General features: G+C 35.4%; 1 protein-coding gene across 4 annotated transcripts in view; it reads left to right on the top strand.

Annotated features, from left to right (window-relative positions):
• Window positions 1-25518, top strand: part of CENPC (centromere protein C) — an 88743-nt gene that overhangs the window by 10867 nt on the left and 52358 nt on the right. For 3 of the 4 annotated variants that reach the window (XM_026508981.4, XM_026508982.4, XM_057309852.1), the window contains exons 3-9: window positions 560-630; window positions 970-1064; window positions 6317-6422; window positions 10992-11277; window positions 12220-12432; window positions 15022-15545; window positions 22708-22899. In XM_026508981.4, coding sequence (XP_026364766.3) covers window positions 560-630; window positions 970-1064; window positions 6317-6422; window positions 10992-11277; window positions 12220-12432; window positions 15022-15545; window positions 22708-22899 — 1487 coding nt within the window. Of the gene's footprint in view, window positions 1-559; window positions 631-969; window positions 1065-4966; window positions 5059-6316; window positions 6423-10991; window positions 11278-12219; window positions 12433-15021; window positions 15546-22707; window positions 22900-25518 lie in introns of those variants that run through there. The other variant, XM_044387780.3, reaches the window with a different exon arrangement.

Raw genomic sequence — 25518 nt, 5'->3', positions numbered from 1 at the left:
GATATTTTTACAAAATGTTACCATTGGGGGGAAATTAGATAAAGTGAACAAGGGATCTCCTCTATATTATTTCTTACAACTGCATGTGAAACCACAATGAAAAATTTATACTGATTCATAAGCTGCTGTTAAGGTTAATAATATTAAATCAAAAATGCATTTGAGAACTTGAAGGGAAGACTGTTACTTGGAGCTGTTAGGACTTGTGATCATAGAGTTTTTATTAAAGAAGTGTTTTAGTACTGATTGGATTTGTTTAAAACCATCTATATTCTTGTTTAGATACAGCAATAGTCTAAAATGGCTTTAGATGTAGCTCTTCAATTAAGGAATATAGTTGTTAATGTAGATAACGACATACTGCTTCAGATACTTTTCTTGAAACTCTTGGACTCGCAAGTACTTGTTTTGTCCTCAGATAGTAAAGGTGGTATTTTTCCCATTAAGTAAAATAACATTTTATAATTAGATATGACATTTTCAAAGTAGATGGTAACATAAATAGCAGATATTTTCTGGAAATGATATATAACATTTTCACTTCATTCCTTCTTATTAGAGCACCTGACATTAATACGAAGCAAGGCCAGAACATACTGGAAATCTTACAAGACTGTTTTGAAGAAAATAGTAAGGCGTTCTCAAGATGGACTTTGGTGGTTGGGTTGGATGAAAATATAAATTTGTCATATTAATATTAAATTCAGCAAATGCATTCTACATTTAAATATATGTAAAATATTTTCCCAGAAATGTTGAGTACATGTGCAATCCTTTATGTACTTCTTGTTACACTGAGGATAATAGTAGCAAAAATGAGAATAATTTGTCATTTCCTTTACTTAATTTTAAACTAATTGTTTTTAAAGAGTTGACAGACTTCTTCATATTTCATGTAGGGCTTCTTTTAATTGTAACCAAAAGATTTTATACTGAATTTATTTAAATTTTTTTTTTGCTTTTTTTAAGGTCTTGCCAATGATTTTAGCACAAATGCTACAAAATCATTGCTTTATTCAACACCTAAAATAGGAGACATTTGTATTCAGTCACCAAGCAAAGAGGTAAGTCAAAAAGAAGAGCTGGTATAGCTTTAATATTTTAATGAATGAAGCATTACACAATATAGTTAAGTCTATTTTAGTTGTTTTTAAGTCTTATTCTTAAAAGGGAGTCCTATATTCCCACTCACTTTCTTTATAATTTAGAGGTGTTTTGTGAAAATTTTGACTTGACGTTTGAAATCGGAGGTCTGGGTGTGGAATTATCAAATTAACACAATCATTTTTCACCCCTCCTAAAATAATAGTTGAATTAGGTTTTTAGGAAAGTGGGCAACTGCTGAAGTTCCTAATCTAGGTTGGCAAATTTGGTTATTTTCTGAAAACAAAATTTAATCTATTGCCCTAAGGAGAATCAGTCTTTTATAAAAGGTTATATCTTAAGAGGATAGGTTGACCTAACTCTACAAAACAGCAAACTTTCAAATAGAGTTTGTGAAGCTAATGAATAAAGACAAGTTATTCAAAAGTACGATACAAATTGGAGAGAAAAATTATGTAGTGCTAGAAATAATATTCTTTAGAAACTTGTATAAACACCTAATTATATAGTTGACCCTTGAACAACACAAAGGTTAGGGTTGCGGACCCACCCATGAAGTTGAAAACACACTTATAACTTTTGACTCCCCAAACACTTAACTACTAATAGCCTACTGATGACTAGAAGCCTTACTGATAACATAAACAGTTGATTAACACGTATTTTGTATATGTATTATATACTGTATTCTTATAATAAAGTAAGCTAGAGGGGTGCCTGCATGGTGCAGTTGGTTAATCATCTGACTCTTGGTTTTGGCTCAGGTCATGATCTCAGGGTTGTGAGATTGAGCCCCACGTCAGGCTCTGAACTCAGCATGGAGTCTGCCTGAGATTCTGTCCCTTTCCCTTTATCCCTCTCCCCCCCTCTTTCTCTAAAATAAATGAATAAATCCTAAAAAAAAATAAAGCTAGAGAAAAGAAAGTGTTAAATTATAAGGAAGAGAGGGGCGCCTGAGTGGCTCAGTCGTTAAGCGTCTGCCTTCGGCTCAGGGCATGATCCCGGTGTTACGGGATCGAGCCCCACATCAGGCTCCTCTGCTGGGAGCCTGCTTCTTCCTCTCCTACTCCCCCTGCTTGTGTTCCGTCTCTCTCTGGCTGTCTCTCTCTGTCAAATAAATAAATACATAAATCTTACAAAAAAAAAGTTATAAGGAAAAGAAAATAGATTTACATATTCTTTCTATAGAAAGATAGAAAGAAACCTAATCTCCTTTTAGTCAGATTGGAATAAAGTTGTGAATTGTGGATAAGTGGACCCTCACAGTTCAAATCCTTGTTCATGGGTCAGCTATATATAGCTTTTTGGTTTCAAGGAATGAAAACAGATCCATTTCTTTCAGAATTGAGAGACCTTCTTTAATGTGATAAATTATATAATACTGTTTTTTGAAAGTTAAATCAACTTTAAGTTTTCTGGGATAAATTTGACTTGGTCATAAAGTATTAACCTTTTTTGATTTAGTTTGCTAATATTTGAAGTACTTGCATCTATGTTCATGAACATTATTATCTTTTATTTCTTTGCCCAAAATGTTTTTATAGGGCTTTGGTATCAAGGTTATGCTAGAGGTTTCACTTCTAGGTAGGATGGGACAGATTGCAGTAGGCCAACATTTCTGCTGTAAAAGCTAGTTAAAAAAAAAAAAAAGAATGAAATGCAAACAAATTCTATTTTTAGAGCCATGGGAAGCTGTGGAAAGAACAAAGGCTAGATAAAATTCCAAAGAGAGAAGAATCTTGAGATGAGTTGATGATTATTAGTCATTTTCTTCCCTGAGAGTATTAGCTCAATTGGTGCAAAAGCTGAGGGTTTTTTGCTGGCCCACACAGAGAGAGTCCATGTGGGAAGGCACAGTTTTTGTCAGCTGTGCTGGGATGGCATGACAAACTGGATTCCAGGGATGTTCCAAATGGATAGGCACTTTCCTTAAAGAACATTTGTAAGTTCTGGGGGTGGCACAGAATCCTGGACCAGAAAGGTGGAGTGAAATATATAGTCTTGCTTTGCTAAGAAGGCAAAATCCTGTTGCAGGCCGGGGGCCCACCACAAGTAGGCACTTGCCAGATTTTGAAGCAGTCTGAGGCAAGAGGCTAAAAAGTTGAACAAAACCCCCCAAGGGACAGGACTGATGTCTCCTAATATTTAAGGGCTAAGGTGACTCACCTGGCTCTCAGTTTCCCAGGAGACCTCATTCTGAAGAATAGGGCAGACTAAAATTTCATCTCAGACTGACCCAGCTCAATCCTTGACAGTGTGAAGATCTGTTCATTTCAGTCCAATCTGCCTAAAAGGAGATTTCTATAAAATGATTTTGGAAACTCTGCTTTTTTTTTTAACTGAGCTTTTTGTTTTGAGATAATCATAGTTTTATAAGCAGCTGTAAGAAATAATGGAGTGCAAGCCCATGTACCCTTTACCTAGTTTCCTCTAAAGGTAACATCTTGCAAAACTGTAGTGCAGTATCACAACTAGGATATTGACAGTGATACAGACACGGGGCTCAATCTCACAACCCTGAGATCGTGACCTGAGCCGAAATCAAGAGTCAGACGCTCAACCGACTGAGCCACCCAGGTGTCCCCGCTTTTAGTGATTTGAAATTTCATGATATTCCTTGATGTTAGATTCCTCTAACTCTTCTTATTAAGATTTCTTTTTATGGTTTCTGTTTCCTGCAAGTACCTTTTTTGCTTACTTTGTTTATTGCCTTTTTGTACTAGAGTCCGATGTCCAGTGAATCTTAGTGGTCTCTTCATAGTTAAGAGTGGAAAACTAAAATGGTGATAGGAAGTTCTATTTGCATAGTAAAATTTGTGCCTTGGTAGATTTTACTGTGCTATGATCTGTCTGGGCGATGTCATTGTGAATGTCCGGGTATTAATATCTACAGGTTTTTTTAAACTTGGCTTGATAGGTTTTTCTGACAAATGTCTCCTGCTTGGGAGTCTGATTCTAACTACAAATGTTCTCAGCCAGGTGGGGCAGAGGGAAGGTACAATTTGAATGCTTCCACTTAATATCTCTGTTTTTACTGTATCAGTCTACCTTAAGCTGGTGTGAGTCTATAGTCTCTCTGATCCTGAAATTCAAGAGAGTAAGCATCTAATATGCCAGGATTGGAAGAGGAGAGGCTCTGTGACTCTGACTGCTTCTTGTACTTACTTTTAACAACTTCTGTTTGTAGGCCTCACTTGGAACCCCTCTTTTAGAGGTGCCTTACACATCCCATTAATGATCTTATCATTTCCTCCATAAACATAAATCTTTCTCCTTCTGCGTTTTCTCCATTGCTAGCATGTTTCTGCTCTCTCTGGACTGATTAGTTGCTGCTGATCTGCTTTCCAATGTAAGAAAAGTTTGTTGACATCTCCCATCTACTCCCTTCTCTTTCTCCTCATACTTCTGGGTTTATACATTTTAAAAAATCCTAATGAGGTTTTAAGAGGAATAGAATATAGTGAAAGCTTGCTTTTGTTTCTTTATGTAATTGAGTTCCATAGTGTATTCACTGAACAGCGGTGCAGTGGCTTCCTTATTTATATGTACCCCTACTGGTAGATTTGTTTCCATCTATTCATTATTACAGTGATGCACAGTGATATACATCTTTGTTCATGCCTCCTCGCGCACATGTTGTGAACTGAATTTCTCTAGGATGTGCACATTTCAAATGAAATTGTTAAATATTGTCAATTTTTTCTGCAAGATGGTTTACCAGTTTTCTTTCCCACATGCAATGTATGAATGAGCGTTCCCTTGTCTAGATTTTTAAAATTTATGACTTGATATATTTCAGATTTACAAAAGAAAATATATATTATGTAAGGTATTAAAAATAATATAAATGAACACTTCTGTACCCATCCCTCAGTGTAGGAAATATCCATACTTCTGCAGCATCAATGTGTCCCTTTTTGAACCTGTTCTTCTGCCTCTTCTCCCTGCATAAAGGTAACCACTATCTTGAATTTTCTGTTCATCATTCCCATCCTTTATTTTAGTTTTACCATTCCTCCCCTACCTCTGACAGAGGTCCCACTATTATCCACATGTTGGGTGCTTCACTAGAAGGACTCATGAGACTCATCATATAGTTGTATTTGTGACTGAGATTTATTATAGCCATGTAGTCAAGATACACAGCCAGATTGGTAAAGGAAAAAGACACATCAGGCAGAGTCTGGAGGAATCCTTGTCAGGCTTTCTACATTCCCAGCAGAGTCCGACAGAGTGCACTTGTTGCTTCCAGCAGTGAAACGCGTACTGTCTTTCTGCCCAGGGAAGCCTTCTGAGGCTTAACCCATTTTTACTGGGGGCTGGTTACATAGGCACCCTCTGCCCACCACGATCCTATACTCCCTAAAGGAAAAAAAAGCAGGTGTTCACTATAAATAACATTTTTACACAGTCTAGGCAGCTGGCATAGTAGGCACAACCTTATCAGCTAGTAATGGAGGAAACCTTCTGAAAGCCAAGTCCCCAGGTACCAGCCCAGGGCTAGCCCTGTAAGCAAGTTCTTTAGATGATCAGCCCTGCTATATTAACTCCTCCATTGAGTGACTCTCTAAAAAATATATATATAGTTTCACATGCATCTACTTTGAACTTTATGTAAGTGTGATTATGACATATTTCTGTGACTTGATTTTTTTGGTTAACAGTCATTTATTTCTGTTGTTGTAGTTTAGTCATTTTACTGTTGAATGCGTGATGTTGTTATAGGACGATACAATAATTTATCCAATTTACTGTCAGAATAGGTTTTTTGCGGGGCGCCTGGGTGGCACAGTGGTTAAGCGTCTGCCTTCGGCTCAGGGAGTGATCCCGGCGTTATGGGATCGAGCCCCACATCAGGCTTCTCCACTGTGAGCCTGCTTCTTCCTCTCCCACTCCCCCTACTTGTGTTCCCTCTCTCGCTGGCTGTCTCTATCTCTGTCGAATAAATAAATAAAAAAAAATCTTAAAAAAAAAAAAAAAAGAATAGGTTTTTTGCTGTTCACAAGCAGCATTGTTTCCGTGTTAGGTTATTTGAAATTTTAACTTTACCAGATAATGCCGAATTGTTTTCTAAAGTAGTTACTTCAGTATGCAGCCTTACCAGCTGGTTTATTGTTTTTAAATACTTGGTTTTTTTTTTTCCAATTTAAAAACAAATGTATTTAATCAGAATTACTAATTTTTAATAGATCTAATGTTATATATCTTTTAGGCTCAGTGCCAGAAATCTCATCCGAAGTCAGTTCCAGTTTCTTTAAGGAAGAAAGAAGCCTCTCTGCAGTTCATTGTAGAACCAAGTGAAGTTGTCAACAGATCAGGTCAGTGGCATCCCCATGGATGTTATTTGCTTAATATAATTAAAAAGAGATGTTGAAGGTGTTGCATGTGTTGGCTTGAATGACAAACTCACGGGTCAGCCTAGGCAGAGTGGTCAGTGTTTGTTTTTTTTTAAACATGAATAATGAACTTTATTTGAATATTCGCTTCTTTGTTTTAGTGGTAAGAACATTGATTATTAGGATACGGTAAGAGACATTAAATAAGAATTATTAAGGCGCTATAGTTTTAAGAGTTTTCAAATAGATGTCTTTTTTTTTTAAATAATAAATAATATCTTACATAGTTTCTGTGGATCAGGAATTGAGAAGCAGCTTAGTTAGATGGTTCTGGCATGAAATCTCTGATGAGGTCAAGATGTTGGCTAGTGTTGCAGTCATCTGAAGGCTTGATGGGGGCTAAGGATATATTTCCAAGATGACTCATGTGCTGCTGGATTTGAGCAGGAAGCCTCAGTTCCTTCTCACATGGCATTCTCCATGGGCTTCTTGAGCATCTTTTTTTTTTTTTTTTTTTAAACTGAGGTACAAGTGACATGTAACATGTTAGCTTGAAGTATACAACATGATTTCAATATTTGGATGTACGTGGTTAGTGTTCATTTCCTCTCTTATTTCCTTTAGTTATATGTTGCTGCAACTTTTAAAAGTTTATTTACATTTTTTAAATTAGAAAAGTCCTTCATTTGAAGTAAGCCTCAAAGATTTAAAAAAGTAAAACTCCTAATTATTATTCCCATTGTTCTGCTGAGGTAACCTTTGATGAAAACATATATAAATGTATGCATTCATGTTTGTGCATGCTTTCAGAAGAGGCTTTACAATTTTCTTATACACCAGCAATGTAGGGAAGTACCTTTGACTTCATAGATCATTTACTATTTCTTTTTTGCCAGTTTGATCAGTATTACATGATCTCATTGTCACTTTAGTGTCTGTATCTGTGATAGCCTCTGAATTTGAGCACTTTTTAATATATTTGTTGGCTATTTGAATTTCCTTTTATCTGTCTGTTCATATCCTTTGTCCATTAGTTATTTCTTGTTAATGAAAGGTCTTTGAATTGAGTATCTATAACTATTGATCTGTAATTAGTGTGACAGATATTTTTCCAAATGATCCCTTGACTTTTACAGATTTTGTTTATAGTATCTTTAACCATATGATGAGTAAGATTTTTTATTTTAATTGTCAGATGTGTGACTTTTATAGTTTTTGACCTTGTTTTGGTTAAAAGGTCTATTTTATTCTAATGGTATATGTAGAATCTTAGATTTTCATCTTTTTAAAAAAAGTTTTTATTTAAATTCCAGTTTAACATACAATCTAGTATTAGTTTTAGGTGTATAATATAGTGATTCAGCACTTCCATACAACACCTGGTGCTCATCAGAGGTGCCCTCCTTAGTCCCCGTCACCTATTTCACCCATCCCCCTACCCATTTCCCCTCTGGTAACCATCAGTTTGTTCCCTGTAGTTAAGAGTGTGTTTCTTGGGGCTGGGTGGCTCAGTTGGTTAAGCATCTGCCTTCGGTTCCGGTCATGATCCCAGGGTCCTGGAATTGAGCCCCACATCAGGCTCCTTGCTCAGTGGGGATCCTGCTTCTCCCCTGCCTGCCACTCCCCCCTACTTGTGCTTACTCTCTCCCTCTCTTTCTGTGTCAAATAAATAAATAAAATCTTAAAAAAAAAGGTCTGTTTCTTGGTTTTCCTCTCTTTCCCCTCTACGCCCCATATGTTCATTTGTTTCTTAAATTTCACGTGTGAGTGAAATCATATGGTATTTGTCTTTCTCTGACTGATTTATTTCACTTAGTATTATACTTTCTAGATCCATCTGTTACTACAGTTTGTTTTATTCATTTATCCATTGATGGATATTTGGGTGCTTTCAACTTTTTGTCTGTTGTGAATAATGCTGCTGTGAATGCGAGTGTACAAATATCTCTTGCAGTCTCTGCTTTCAATTCTTTTGGATATATACCCAAAAAAAGGAATTATTGGATCACATGGCAATTGTATTTTTCATTTTTTGAGGAACCACTAAACTATTTTTTGAAGTGGCTGCATCATTTTACATTCCTACCAGCAGTGCATAAGGGTTGCGGTGGCTCCACATCTTCACCAACACTTGTTGTTTTCTGTGCATGTGTGTGTGTTTTGTGATAATAGCCATCCTGATGGGTATGAAGTAATATCTCATTGTGGCTTTGATTTGTTCATCATTGTCATTAGGGATTTTTTTTTTTGTCATTAGGGAATTTTAAATTAAAATAATAATTAGATACCACTGCACACCTAAAAGAATGATTAAAATCTAAAAAACTGGTTTTCCTTGTAACTCATTTCTTTGAGAGTTTAAGTCAATTTATAATTGATTGCTAAAACATTTTTATGATGATGCTTTAAAATTCTTACTAAATTTCAACATTCGATTCATCTTGTCTGTTTGTGTCCATTGATCATATCGTTCTTGTTCAGGTTGTGTTTTTCTGGTTTTTGGTATAATCAGTCATTTTGATTGTATTCTTGACATTTTGGTTATTATTTTGGGAGACTCCTGATTGTATTTAAATTGTTTGTTATAGTATGTAGTTGCCTTGTTTTGGTTAATATGTAGGTTCTTGCTTACTTTTGTGGATTTTATTTCCATTGACAGTTAAGTGTTTAGAGTCCTAACCAGTGGTATTTTGGTCTGTTTCGTTTCCTTATGCTGCTGAGATTCCTCATCAGTTCTTGCTGGTGCTGTGTCAGATGAATGGAAGGTGCTTTCCTGAGTACCCCATGTCCTCATTCACTCAAATGGGGGTTGGGGTCAGAAGCTGTTGGATCTTCTTAAATGACTGAGTAGAGGACAGGATGGGGGAGGTAGCGTTCTTTTATGTTCTTCCTGCCTTAGATTAGACTGCCCATTGGGGCCCTCATTGTGAAGTAACACCTGGGTTGTCGATACTAACAGTGGGTGAGACTGTTACTTTGGTCTGTGAAACAGTGGCTGGGGAGGTCAAAGCCTTCACTACTTTGCAGCTGTTTGTGGATCATATGACCTGCTGTCTTTGATTGTTGAAGTGGGGACTGGGTTGGTCCAGGGACAAGGTTAGTCTAGGACTTTGTTCCTCTGCTATTGCTGTCCTGTAGAAATTATGGAGTGGGGCCTGGCATGGCCTAAGGCTTTGCTGCTCTTACAAGGCCACGGCAGAATGGAGTATTTAGTGGCCCAGGTTGTGGAATGGGAGTTGGGGTTCCCCACTAGGTCTCTGTTGTGTTTCCCTTTTCTAAGTCTTTTTGCCAGAGAATGCAGGGTATTTTTTTCCCCTATGCTTGTTTGTGGTTCTGGATTGCACACCCCTCTAGATCTCAGTCTGGGGATACATGGGAGATAAATGGAAAACCCAGAGGATTTACTGTACTGTCTTTTGTTGCTTAAGGCTTGAGGTTCCTAGCAAATATACCTCTTTCCTTCCAGCTTGTAGAGTTCTGTTATTGTTGTTTGATGGATAATTACCAGGAATTTAGTTTAGTTGTATTTAGAGGGAAAAGCAGAGAAAACTAAGTATGCTGTCTTGTTCCATAACCTTCCAAAAGCCCCTTTTTAATTTATTTAAAATTTTTAATCTGTGCTTTTTTTTTTTTTTTAAAGATTTTATTTGAGAGAGGGAGAAAGGGAGAGTGTGTGTGTGGGGGGGAGAGGGGCAGAGGGGGGGAGAGAGAGAAACCCAAGCAGACTCTGTGTTCTATGCGGAGCCTGACTTGGGGCTTGATCTCATCACCCTAAAATCATGACCTGAGCTGAAATGAAGAGTCAGACGCCTAACCGACTAAGCCACTCAGATGCCTGTAATCTTTGCTTTTTAGTAGTATGAATCAATATGAATACTCCCCAACAGTTGTACTTTTTCTTTGATATTTGAAGGTAATAAGGCTTAGAGAATATGTGTATTCTTTATATATATATATATATATATATACACACACACACACACACACACACATATAAAGGTACATATATATGTATGTATATGTATATAAACTTTTATGTCTAAAGAGTATTTTTATATGTATACCTTTACATATATATACACACATATAAATCTTTTATATATCTCTATACATATCTGTTATGTCTCTATATGTGTATATATATATGTATAAATATGTGGCTGTCTAGCCACCTTACTGGTTTACTGACTCTTAACCTAAAGATTAAATCTCATAATTTCTCTAGCATTACTTCATTATTTTAGCTGTGTATAGATTTATTTAAATCTTGGGTAAATTGACTATGCATAGAATTGTGAATTTTCTGTTTGAAAATTTTTGTCATTTCAAAACTTCAGAGCATGGAACAAATACGTCTTTATATTCATTAATTTCATGAATTAGAACTTTTAAAGCACTTACGTATTTTAATCATAGGTCTTTGTAAACTTAATGAACTGTGAGTCTTATGAAAACTATTTCTAGTTATTGCTGCTGAATTTTAAAAAGCACATTTGGTTCTAATATTATTATTTTAAAAAATTTTAATATCTTCATATAATTTTCTTCTAGTTCAGGGCCATGAAGTTCATCAGCAAATTTTGGCAGCTGATGTTGGTTCTAAAAATACACCTGACTTGAGAAGAATGTCAGGTAAAAAAAGAAAAGATCATCACAGTGAAGCCCATGAGGAATTATACTTATCTGTTGGCTCACCTTATGTTCTTTTGGATGCAAAAGCTTGTATATCACAAAATGCAAGTCCATCTATTGCCCAAAAAAAAGAGACCTACACTTCTGAAAATTCAGTAAATACATTGTCTTCAAGTACAGAGATTTCTTTTAAAACCAGAAAAAGGTGAATTTTTATTTATTGAAATAATATGAATCCTACATAAAAATTTTTAAGTTAGTTATTAATTTATTAATTTATTTTTAATGTATTTTATGGTAAGTATTAAGGAATATTAACATGAGAAGGGCATAACAGTTCAGTTTATATTCAGTTTATATTTAATAAGGAAGGCTTGAAGTATACTTCAGAGAAGTTTATCGGTAAACATTTCTATAATCTATGGGAAAAAAGTATTTTCTTCTTATAATATGTTTTCTGTAACTTCCTAAGAGTATTTTCTCTATGTCATTTGTAATTACAGTGGTAGGTATATATCGGGTCATTTATATGTAGCAAAGAATAAGTATTTTGAGGATAAGTTGTGGTAAATTCATGTCTATTTCTTGGGGCTCATTTTGGCCTTTAAGAAGCAAAGTAGATCATTCAAAGACCTTTGCTATTGGGGACTTTTGCAGTGAGTATAATTAATGTCTGTCTAGTGTCTTGTGTAATTCTTGGAGCCAAGGAGTTAAGTACATTCTAAGATTTTGCTGTTCAAAATGTGGTATGCAGCTCAGGATCAAGAGCAATGCATTATCTGGCAGCTTGTTAGAAATATAGAATCTCAAACCCTATTCTAGACCTACAAAATCAGAATCTACATTTTAATAAGATTCTTCAGATGATTCAAAATCATACTAAATGTTTGAGAACTAGTCTTCTATGCTACAGATTTCCTTGGTCTTTTCTCTTACTTTTTTCCATTGACAAATGAGAAATGTAATTATCCTGAGCAATTGCCTTGTGTATTTTAAGAGATTTCAAATCAGAATTTATGGGCTTTAAATAAAGGCCTAGAGAAAAATTTTATAAGTGCTCTGTATTATTACTGAAAGGGAGTTCAGGAAAACTCCTGACTTAGCAAACTGTGAGAGTATTCAGCTTGCCTTCTTTTTAACCTTTTAGGTTAAACTTTGAAGATAAAAATGCGTTGAAGAAAGTAGAAATAGCAAATAAAGTATCAGAAATAGAGGATAAAATATCAGAAGAAAAAGAGAGGAAATCGTCAAGAACATCTGAGAAAAGAGTACCAGATTCAGAAGATGAAATTCAGCCACAAACTAAAAAGAGTTTTTCAACATTATTTTTAGAAACTGTAAAAAGAAAAAGTGAATCCAGGTGAGTTATTAAGCAACTGTCTTTTGAGACATTTTTCTTTTATGTTCTGTGAACAATATCAAGGATTCTTAATGCTATTTAACTAAAAGTTCATCTTAATTGGTGCAAATTTTAATTGCAATTATGCCTAACCCTAAGGAGAGTGTAGTTTCTTACCAGCAAATCACCCCCAAAGCCATCATTAAATACTTACTAAATTAAACGTGAAAGAAAGTTTATTCAGCATTCATTGCTTTCATTGCTTATTCAGTGCTTTTGCTCATTAGCACTTTCTAGTCTGTATGATATCAAAGAATGAAGGCAGTATTTAGAAATAGAATTACGTCAGGGTGTATTTCACTGTTAAGAGCTTTAAATCTTCTTTCCTTTTCTTCCGCTTGTGTTAATAAAAGTATAGTCCTAAAATAAACTTTAATCTGTTCTTGCCTACTTAAAAACCTTCAGAGGTTCTACAGTGTCCACACAGTGATTCTGATCTGTAGCTCAAATTGCAGTTAACTATAATTAATGGCAGCTAGGGATGGGAACCATTGGCCTATAGAAGCTTCAGGTTTGTCTGCTGGTATTTATGGCCTTTGTGTTCCCTAGTTAACTGTTTCTGCCAACTTGGTCATACACATTTGCATTTGTCCCTGTTTTGGCATACCATTTTCCCTTGTCATATGCCAGTCTCCTTTTTCTTTTCTGGTGACGTCTGCTTCCTGGTTCATGGATGGCTGTCTTCTTGCTATATAACCACATGGCAGAAGGTGGCAAGGGGGCTTCCTGAGGCTTCTTTTATGAGGGTATTAATTCTATTCATGAGTGTTCTACCCTTATGACTTAATCACCTCATAAAGGCCCCACCCCCCAATACCAGCCCATTGGGGATTGGGTTTCAGTTTATGAATTTTGGAAGTATATAGTCATTCAGTCTGAAGCAAGTGTCAGCGTTGTTTCCTAAGGATATCTTCAGTTTGAATAATCTTTATGTTATGGAAGTCCCTTGAAGTAGAATAGAGGAGCAGATTTAGAGACTTCTTTTATTTATTTATTTATTTATTTATTTATTTATTTATTTATTGACAGAGAGCGAGAGCGTGCACAAGCACAAGCAGGGGGAGTGGCCAGCAGAGGGAGAGGGAATAGTGGGCTTTCTGACGCGGGGCTTAATCCCAGGACCCTGGGGTCATGACCTGAGCGGAAGGCAGATGTTTAACCAGATGCTTAACCGACTGAGCCACCTAGGCACCCCTAGAGAATTCTTATTGGCTGGTTTAGGAAGGCTTAATTTTTAAATTCTTAGCATTACTTCTTTATATATAAAAACTAACAGATATAAAATTATGAGTTATATACAGTAAAGCACATTAAACCTATTTATAACAGATTGGCTATTTCTTTAAATGTTGAAAAGTAACATTTCTGTTTAAGCATTCATTCATTGTGGTTTTCTGTTTATATTGACTTTGTTTTTCATTAGATTTTCTAGAGTTTTCTAATTAAATAAACTTGCAAAACTCTACCTATTAGAAGATAGTGTATTTCTTAGTGTGTGTGTGTGTGTGTGTGTGTGTGTATATATATATACACACACACGTGTGTGTCTGTGTGTATGTATGTGTGTGTACTGTTTTTACATTATAACAGTTATCAAGGGTTTGAGATTAGGGAAGTAGAGAAGGCATTTTCACTTCATAATCTTTTTGTATGTCTTAATTAGTAAAAAGACAGAAAAAGCAGACACAATGGTTAAGCATCCTTACTCAAGCGGAAAAGGCAGAAACAGGAGTGCATATGCTAGCTTTAGAATTTAGGTGTTTACCCTGAGTTTTTACTTATGCATATCTCACTTCAGTATGTGGTTTGCTTGAGGCTGTTGCTATAAAAAGGAAGGGAATGCAAGAGTCCATCAGATTACTATCCTTTAAATAATTCCTTCCTTCTCTAGAAACCTTTCCCAACTAATTGGAAGAGATGCTGTTTAATCCCAATTTGCCTGCCTTTCTAAATACTTTCAATTTATTTCTATACCATGATTGTAATATTAAAACTTTTTTGAAAACGTATGTGAATTATTCAAACTTGGAATGAATTTTTACATAATATAATTTAGTGCATAATTTAGTAGAGTTTTCTTAGAATATTAGACTTGAAGATGTTTTGGAAATAACCTTGTTTTGGATGTGAAGAAATCTGGCCCTTAAGAGACATCTATACGTCTAAACAAGCATATAATTAGTATAACATATATAATAATGGCATGCATTTTTGGACCATCCGTCAATGTGTCTGGGCCATGTTTAACACATTTCTGGGTTTTAGCTGTTCAGTATATATAATGGGTTGGGTGGGTATTACATTAGTTGATGTCTAAGCTTCCTTCCAGCTCTAAATTTCTGTGATCTCGTTAGTGTTAAAAATGAGTATAATCAGGTATTATAGAAATGTAAAAGAAGAGGAGGATTTTCAAGGTAAGGGAAAATTGAGATGTGCATTGTTCTTTAAAAGATACATAGATTTTATTTCTTACATAGATTATTTTCTTCACAAAGCAAAGGTAAAAACTTTATTTTTTGAGCTATTATTTATTATAACATCCTGTTTTAGTCCTATTGTTAGGCATATAGTGACTGCTCCACTTCATTCATCTCCTTCAAATGACCTAAAGTTGTTAGAGGATGAATTTATAATTGATGAATCAGAGAAAAGTTTTGCCAGTCGATCTTGGATTACTGTACCCAGAAAGGCTGGGCCTCTGAAACAATGCACAGTATACCCTGCAGAGAGCTCTGCACTCCTTCAAAGTAAGAAGTCAAGAGAAAAACATCACAATGTATCACCTACAACTTTGACAAGTGGCAAATATTCTGACACAGCTTACCCAGTAGAGAAATCTCAGCCCTCTGAACAAAAAAGACTGGGTAGGAGTTGTGCTTTGACAGATGAACTAGAAAATCGTGATAGATCTACAAAATATGAAACGAATTATGAGAATGTAGAGAAATCATCTGGAAAGCAAAGGACTATAAAACAAAAACAGAGAAGAAAATTTAAGGACAATGTACTTGAAGAACAGATCGATATGGAACAATCTAAAGATAAAAATATAAATATGTCACATATCACCCAAGGTAAGTTACAGAGAAATTCAGACAAATATGGAAGAATGTGAAGAGATAATAAATGTTGATATTTCCAAAAACAGATGCTGCCTGTGGGTAAGTGTTTTATATTAAGTATAACTGTGAACATTATTCTACCACTTTATGTTTTTGTAATATTTCTATTTAGCTTTAGGAAGTAGGCAAGGTAAACCTAAATTTATAGACTGTTTTCTAGCATCTCTATTTTACATGTAATTCAATTCTGAGTTACTTGAGTTTTGTGTAGCTTCTAAGGTGGCAGCGTATATAAAGGGAAAAGTGAAGGGAAAAGGCTTGTAAACCAGATGGTTACCAGAATATGAATAGGACATCATATGTTCTTTGAGGTTTATTAAAATATAAACTGGGGGGGAAAAAAAACCCCAAGATAGTATGGGGCTATTTCTTATAGGGTAAAACTTCATACTGTTCTGTTCCTTCATTTACTCATTTATCTAACATTCAGTAAATTGCCAGACACTGTATTAGGCACTGAAATTACAAAGATAACTAAGACACAATTATCACCATTAAAAAAAATCAATCTAGTAGTGTCTGTAGACTAGCAGATATACACATGTGTTCGCAGGATAATAATAGAATTACAGAGAACAGTTATCTAAGTAATATCTCAATAGATCTTTTTATCTTGGATCACTATATTATTTATCATCCAAACTGGGACACTTGAGAATGAGAGGAGATGTCAGGACAGGAAACATAAACTGGGATTGTCTCAGACAAAGTTGGAGTATGGCTGCGCTCTTTATGTCATCATTGTAGTGATTGAGGTTTGTAATGATGACACTGTCATGAAGAAAAGATTCATTTACGTTCTTTGTACCACTTTTTAAGTAATAGAAAGGGTAGTTATTCTTACAGAATTTCTTTGGAATACATTAACAAATGTATTAGATGCTTTATTTGTACAAAATATAATTTAATCCTTTTTGACAATCCTGTAAGTTAGGTGATGACACTCAAGGTTCAAAAATACTGGCTCAGGATCTGTCCCCTCGTTAGAGCCTATATTTTTTCAGCACTATCAAGAAGTTTTGAAATAAGTGAAAGTGTTTTCGATACTGATTTGAAAAAACTATTAGCTAACCAGAAAACTTTCTTCACTAGAATTGTATTTGTACTTAGAGGTTCTAGATGACTATAATATAATATAATATAATATAATATAATATAATATAATATTGCTGATACAGAAAGGAGAAAGAGTATATATTAAAGCATAGTATTTAAGGTAGTTTTTATGAAAAGAAATTCCACTTTAGTTATTACTTATTCAATTATTTTAGCTTTCTTTTTGTGTAATCTACAACATAGACTTTATATCACCTGAAATAGCTGTCAGACTTCAGTTTTGTCTGTGTGTACCTTTGTGTATTTGAAAAATTCTGCTTAAAATAAAGGGGAAAAAAGCCACCTTTTCTATTTTTGGACCTCTCTTTGTAAATGTCTGACATGTCCCATATTATTATTATTTTTTAAAAGGTTTTTGTTTATTTGAGAGAGAGAAAGCACGAGCAGGGGGGAGGGGCTTATGGGCGAGGGGTAAGCAGACTCCCCACTGAGCAGGGAGCCTGGCAAAGCTGGTCTTGATCCTAGGACCCTGGGATCATGACCTGAGCTGAAGGCAGATGCTTAACCGACTAAGCCACCCTGGTGCCCCCCATATTATTTTTATTGGATTTCTTTCTCTTTTTTCTTTTCTTTCTCTTTCTCTCTCTTTCTTTCTTTCAACTTCCTCATTAGCAGCTGACAATTTTAAGAAAATATAAAGAATCTGACCAAAGTGAAGTTATGTTATAGGAAAGTTTTTTTTTATTAGTCCTTTAAGTAGAATATTAATTCATAAAATTTAAAGGTTTAAATTTTGCTTTATTGTAAGTTCTTAGGAAAAAACATTGTATCAAGAAAGTATACTTGATACAAGTATACTTATTAATTATACTTATTAAGTATACTTGATACAAGTATACTTATTAATTATAAATGTTAAGCATTTATTAAGTACCTGCCAAATTCTTCACACTGATTTTCAGATATATTAAATTCTTCTTAATCTAGATTGGTTAGTGAATATAATGTCTGATTAATTACCAATTGTATTAATTTTCTGTCACTGTCATAAATTACCACATACTTAGTGACTTCAAACAACACACATTTATTATCTTGTAGTTCTATGGGTCACAAGTCTGAAATAGACCTCACTGAGCTAAAATCAACGTGTTGACAAGGTTGCTTTTCTTTCTGGTGATTCTAGGAGAGAATCTGTTTCCTTGTCTTTTTCTAGCCTCTTGAAGTTGTTTATATCCTTGCATCATGGTTCCCTTCTTTCATCTTCAAAGCCAGAAATACCAGCCTTCTCACATTTCCAGATTCTTTTGCCTCTTCTTCCATTGTCCTGTCTTTCTGACCACTACTTTTAAGAACACATATAATTAGATTGGACCAAGTCTAGATAATTCAGGATAATTTCCCTATTTTAAGGTTTATACTGTTAGTCAAATCTGCAGAGTCTCTTGCCATATAAGGTAACATTTTCACAGATTTTGTGGACTAGGGTGAGTACATTTTTGGAAAGATATTATTCTGCTAACCATATCGGTTTTCAAAGACTAATATAAAAATAATTTAATTCCAAGGGTATTTTTACTTTGAAGATATTTTTTCTTTAATTCAAAAGGCACTTGACAAATTTGGAATGCCTAAACTAATGGTTTATGTTGAGGCAGTGAACTTTTCCACGTCCCCTGTCTCTTAGGCTTCTCAAAGTGGATGTATTAGAAACTAAATTCTTCTAAAATTGCTCCTTCTTTAGTTTTCCTATCTTCATAAATGGGACCATAGTAAATTTAGTAGCTCAGGAAAGAAACCCAAATCATCTTTGACTCCTCTTTAGCAACCTGTGTAAAGTTTGACTTTCACATCTGTAGCTTTCATATCTGTTACTGCTCTCTATTCCTCTTGCTGTTCTCCTTGCCAAGTTAGAGTCATTTATTTCTTAGATTATTGTAGCAGTTTATGCACATACCCTCTGTTTTCTCTCTACTCTCCAGATTTATCTCCTGGTTACTTTATAATGAAGTTCTTCCAGTTCCATGAACAAACTCCTGTTTCAACTGTGGGCCATTTAAATTGCTGTACCTTTTGCTTAGAAGAATTTTCCTAAATGTTCTCTTTCCCCTACCAAGCTTTGTACTCAGTTTAAATATCACTTTACTTGATTATTACTCCCTATCCCAGTGTGTTCCTATATATGTTCCAATAGCATCCTTTTTATTTTATCAAACATATAATTACTTGCTAAATTTCCATCTTTCCTTCTGGCAGTTAGACGAAAAGTTCTATGAGAACAGGAGCTATATCTGTCCTATTCCTAAAATATCCCTCAGATCTTAGCCTTAGCAATTATCTCTATGGGTCATTGGAATACATTATTATTAATGACAGAAGTATTACTCTATTTTGGATGAATAATTTTGCTGTGTTTATTAAAACAAGTCCCCCCTTGAGAATGATACTCCTTTACATGTAAATATGCAAAATTTGATATGCATAATAGGATACATAATATGATACCTTTCTACAGTAATAGAAATGTATCACTTCTAGGTCACCTCTTTTTCTGGCCATTGCCCTACTTAGGACATATGTCCCCTCAGTTCTAAGTCAGCTCTCTCCACATACCATCTGTTCATACATCAGTTGTATCTTTATGTGTTCTTATTTATTAGTTTTCTAAATTGTTTGTCATTCGGTTTCTGATCTTCCCTGATCTGGAATTATTTTCTGAAATAATTAATTGGTTTGTTTTCGACTTTGTATGATATTCTTTTTCTGTGTCACTGTCTGAATAAATCTTTCATGATAGTGTTTTCCTCCTCAGATTCTTTTCCACTAAATTATTGTTCACAATAATTTTTTTTTTTAAGTTTATTCATGAACATGGGCAATTTCTGTCATCACGAGCACCTCTCGTTTGTTAGAACAGTTCCTGAGGGGGTGCCGGGGTGGCTCAGTTGGTTAATTGTCTGCCTTCAGCTCAGGTCATAATCCCGGGGTTCTGGGATCAAGCCCCACGTCGAGCTCCTTGCTCACTGGGGAGCCTGCTTCTCTCTCTCCCTCTGCCGATCCCCCTGTTCTCTCTCTCTAATTCTGTCTCAGATAAATAAATAAAGTCTTTAGGATACTTTTGATAAGATAAGGGAAAGAAAAAAGGGGGGAAATAGAAGAAAAGGAGTTGGAGAAGAGAAATGAGGGTGGACATACAGGAGGCCTGAAAATGATGCTTACTGGTGAGGATTCTTGCAACTGTACAGATAATTCCTTAAACCCACTAATCAGTGGCAATCATGTTGAAAATTCTCTGTCTTTGCTTTAGTGTTTTGTGAACTGACCTTTTATTATTATCTATATTCATTCCCTAAAATGTGTTCTTTATTGTCGAGTTTTTGCTATCTGTGGTGGCTATTCCAATATCTTCCATTCTCATCACTTCTAGCATATTGATTGATTCCCATATTAAGCACAATATTGGTAAAGTATATTCTTTCTTTTTTCATGCCTGGTTCAGATCATTAAGGCTAATATTTTTCTTTTACTCCTTTTATAAGCATAAATCATTCTCTTTATCTCAAATTCAGAGTTGCCAAATCTTGTAACTTATTCTCAAACTGGACTCAGAGGGTTATACTGCTGTAAGGGATCTCAACATAATTTGTCTCATTTTCTATCTCTCTACTCCTTAATCAGATTTAACTGGGAGAATGACTAAAACAGCAGAACAGTACTTTTCAGACTTGCATATGCATTTGAATTCCCTGAGAATTTTCCTAACATTTTGATTCATAAACTAGCTTAGTAGATCTCAGGTGTTGCCCAAGATTGATTGATTCTTTCTCTCTCTTCCTTTCTTTTCTCTCTCTTTGTCTTTCTTTCTTTCCCATTTTCTTTCTTTCTTTCTTTCTTTCTTTCTTTCTTTCTGTCTGTCTGTCTGTCTTTCTGTCTTTCTTATTTGGAAGACAGAGAAATAGAGCAAGCAGAGAGAGGGGGAGGGACAAGCAGACTCCCAGCTAAGCACAGGGCCTGACACTGGATTTAAGCTCATGATACTGAGATCATGACCTGAGCCAAAATCAAGAGTTGGACGTTTAACCAACTGAGCCACCCAGGCACCCCAAGATTCTGTATTTCTTAACAGTCTCTCCCAGGTGATGCTGAAACAGCTGATCTGTGAAGTGTACTTGGTGTATCAAAAACTTGGATCCTATCTAAAATAGCTTATGCTGGGAAATACTTTTGCCAATTTCATTGTCCATTATAACATTGGTTCACCTGAATTCATATTTCAAGCCTATGTGCCAAACACAATGATATATGCTACATACTGTAAAGATGACAAGATGTAGTTTTCATTATAGCCTAATTAAACGCTAGCTAATTTCTGATGCTGTAATATTCTGATTCTCCTGTTTTTTTGTTTGAATTCCTTCTATGTCTTTATGGATTACTTTTCCTCATTTCATCTACAGATTTTGGCGATTCTTTCCATATTCCCCATTTAATAGTTTGCCCTTTGCTCTTTATATTCATGCCTTGAGAAAATTATTCCTTTGCTTTAGATATCATCTTCATCTGAATTATTTCCCCAAATTTACCTTCTTAGTGAAAGTCTGGTCTTGTATTTCCCATATTTCCAGATTTTAACCTGTGTTATGATCTCCTTTCATCTTTTTAAGAAGTTCTGTATAGTTTCATATTTAATTATGTGAGTATATATAATACCTGCTCTATTGGTCTTACATACTTTTATGTATTTGTTTACTCCATGAATATTTCCTACTTGATATGAATTTAATTCCTTCTTTGGACCAGAAATCTTTGTCTCAGTTGCTTGATAAATGATGGTTTTGTTTTTTTTTTTAAAGATTTTATTTATTTATTCGACAGAGATAGAGACAGCCAGCGAGAGAGGGAACACAAGCAGGGGGAGTGGGAGAGGAAGAAGCAGGCTCATAGCAGAGGAGCCTGATGTGGGGCTTGATCCCATAACGCCAGGATCACGCCCTGAGCCGAAGGCAGACGCCCAACCGCTGTGCCAACCAGGCGCCCCAATGGTTTCTTGATTTATTTGATGATCAAGAAAATTTTCTGTTCTGTTTACAAACACCTAATATTTTAAACCTATTTCTGAGAAGAAGAAATTTTCCATTTTGGTGATTGTGCCCCTCTTAGCTGTAATATTTGTATTGAAATATCTTGTATTTATTTCCCTGATTTTTTTTCTCCTGGTTGTCAGCCACAAAAAACAACTAGAATTGATTTCACCCTTCTGTTAGATTATTTTTTTACCCATTTGTCATGGTAGTGAAATGAGGTTATTGCTGACACCAAACCTTTCCATTATCTACGTATTGCTTGCCATATTCATTGTTTCATCTCATTCTCTTTTCTTTTTTTTTTTTTTTTAAAAGATTTTATTTTATTTATTTGACAGAGACAGCCAGCGAGAGAGGGAACACAAGCAGGGGGAGTGGGAGAGGAAGAAGCAGGCTCCTATTGGAGGAGCCTGATGTGGGGCTCGATCCTAGAACGCTGGGATCACGCCCTGAGCCGAAGGCAGACGCTTAACGACTGCGCCACCCAGGCGCCCCTCTCTTTTCTTTTTTTAAATTCTATTCACAAAAATAATGTTTTTCCTTCATACAGGAACATCTCTTTATTGGAACCTCGCTTTAAATCTCTTCTTTCAAAAGTTATATTGACAAAATAATGATTTAATTCAAAACAGAGAAGCAGTGGTTACCTTTTTTTTTTTTTTTTTTTAACTTGGGACACTGGGAAGTAGTTGGAAGAAGCCATGTATTTTTCCTTTTTCAGAGTATATTCAACTTTTTGGCTCAGGAGTATATGTTAGTTATCAAGCAATGTGAGAAGTTTACATTTAACTGACAGAAACAGATCTTATCGAGAACATTTGACTTTTAAAAAAAGAGAGATGAAAGAAGCCCACAGAATAGATTTAAGACATTCCTATAAGTGAGAGTTTTTTTTTTTTAACCTATTGTGATTTTCTGAAAACTCTTTGGTTCCATAGATTGTAAATTCTTTTTTATGGTTTTCTTTAATTTAGGAAACAAGAAAAATAGCACTAATGGTCTTTATACAGAGAATCAGAAAAAAGATAAGGAATATAAAAAGAAGCATTTTCCCAGTGGGTCCAAGAAGAATAAACTTGTACCTGACGAAGTGACTTCAACTATTACAAGAAGTCGAAGAATTTCCAGGCGTCCATCTAATTGGTGGGTGGTAAAGTCAGAACAGAGTAAGTATTTTATTTAAATGATGTTCATTGAGAGCTCCAAAAAGTCGTTCTATAAGAGGCTTTATGTTTGTTTTATACTCCATTTTCCGTAGAAAATCTAATGACAAAGTTAAATTGGGTCATTAATAGAAATATTAAAACAGTGAAGTGTGAAGATATTGGGCTCTGCTATATACTATATTCTAGGTATAGGGATATAGCTGTGGAAAAACAAAGCCCTGCTGTCATGGGACTTATATTTGAGTGGAGGAAGACTAGCAGCATAAGTGTATAATTCATGCAGTAATAGGCAATAAAGAAAAATAAAGCAGATAAAGGATATAGAAGAGAAGTAGATGGTAGAAATGGGAGTGGATAAGAAGATAGAACAGAATAATGTTTTTATAAAAGGTAGTAAAAAGAGTCCATTTTGATCTTTCAGAGCACATATCTCAGAAAAATGAAGAGGGGAAACATACAAATAACTTGGTGTGTAACATTTCAGACCAAAGGAACAGTATTTCTAAAGGTGCTGATGGAGCATACTTGGCATGTTTGAGGAATTCAAGAAGGCCATTATGGCTAAAGATGAGTAAGCCAGGAGAGATGAAGTCAGAGAGGCTGTGATAGTTTAGATAGTGTATTGGGAAGCCACTGGAAGATTTTAAGCAATAAAGTGACTTGATTGAGTCCTCTTTTAAAAGAATTATTCTTTTTTTTTTTTTTAAATTGAGACTTTTTAAAAAAGATTTTATTTATTATTTGAGAGGGAGAACACAAGTGGGGTGAGGGTCTGAGGGAGAAGCAGACTCCCCACCGAGCAGGGAGCCCGACTTGGGGCTAGATCCTGGGACTCTGGGATCATGACCTGAACTGAAGGCAGATGCTCAACCGACGGAGCCACCGAGGCGCCCCTGAAAGAGTTTTTTTTACTGTTAAATAGAGAGGAAACTAGGGCATGGGCACTAGTTAAGAGATTGTTGGAGGGAAGAGATGAAAAGTGGTTGGATTTGGTACAAACAGATTGGAGTAAAAGAGAACCAGAAGTCTCGGATGACTCAGATTTTTTTTTTGCCTGAACAGATAGAATAAGGGAGCTCTGCTGTTTACTGAGATGAGGGAAAGTATGAAAGAAGCAGATTTGGAAAGGATGTTAAGATTTCAGGTTATAATAAATTAATTAGATATCAAAGTAGTTATATTGAGGAAATAGCCTGGTAAATGAGTTTAAAGTTAGGGGGAAAGATTTGGGAGGACATATAGTTAGGGACTTATCAATATATAGGTGATATTTAAAACTTTAGGACTCCCTGAAATCACCTAGTGATAGCCTAAACTAGAGAAGAAAGCAAGCCAAGGATTGAGTCCTGGGAGACTCCAATGTCAGGAGTCGAGAGGGGAAGGAAGATCCACCAAAAGAAACTAAACAGGAGCAGTTAGTAAGGTTAAAGGAAAAGAAGAGAATTTAGGGTTACAGAAGCAAAGTAATGAAAGCATTTTAAGAATTGAGTGATGAACTCTTAAATACTGCTGATGGCTTGAAGTAGATGAGAGTTAAGGACTGACTATAATTTTGGCCATATGGAGTTGTTGGTCACTTTGATAGATATGGTTTCTGTGGAATGATCAGACCAAAAGCCTGATTGAAGTGGTTTCAAGAGTAGGACGTGAGGAAGGAGAGATAGTAAGATAAGGGAACATAGAGATGTGGGGTCAAAGGAAGGTCTTTTTTTTTTTTTTTTTTTGTAATGTGCAAAATGTTATGTCAGTTTATCTGCTCATTTAAAATAACCTCATAAAATGTGGAGAAGAGAGAACCCTCTTTCTTGTACTGTTGGTGGGAATGCAAACTGGTGCAGCCAGTGTGGAAAACAGTATGGAGCTTCCTCAGAAAGTTAAAAATAGCTGTGATCCAGTGATTGCACTACTAGATATTTACCCAAAAAATATAGAAATGCTAATTCAGAGGGATACATGCATCCTGATGTTTATAGCAGCATTATCTACAGTAGACAAATTATGGAAACAGCCCCACTGTCCTTTGACAGATGAATGTATAAAGATGTGGTATACACACACATACACAACAGAATATTACTCAGCCATAAAAAGAATGAAATCTTGCCATCTGCAATGACATGGATGGAACTAGAGAGTATTATGCTAAGCGAAATATGTCAGTCAGAGAAAGACAAATACCTATGATTTCACTCACGTGGAATGTAAACAAAACAAATGAGCAAAGGGAAAAAAAAGGAGAGACAGATAGGCAAACCAAGAAACAGACTCTTAACTATAGAGAACAAACATATAGTTACCAGAAGGAAGGTGGGTAGGGGGACAGGTTAAATAGGTGATGGGGATTAAGTAGTGCACGTGTCCTAACGAGCACTGGGTGATGTATGGAAGTGTTAAATCACTATATTGTACACCTGAACAAATATACTGTATATTAACTAACTAGAATTTTTTTTTAAAGATACCATTCATTTATTTAAGAGAGAGAGATAGCAAGAGAGAGCACAAGCAGTGGGGAGGGGAAGAGGGAGAAGCAGGCTCCCTGCTAAGCAGGGAGCCCCAAGCTGGGCTCTATCCTAGGACCCTGGGACCATGACCCAAGCTGAAGGCAGATGCTTAACT

The sequence above is a fragment of the Ursus arctos genome, unplaced genomic scaffold, assembly GCF_023065955.2.
Source record: "Ursus arctos isolate Adak ecotype North America unplaced genomic scaffold, UrsArc2.0 scaffold_9, whole genome shotgun sequence".
In the NCBI taxonomy this organism is placed as follows: domain Eukaryota; kingdom Metazoa; phylum Chordata; class Mammalia; order Carnivora; family Ursidae; genus Ursus; species Ursus arctos.
This window is presented reverse-complemented; position numbering and strand designations above follow the sequence as displayed.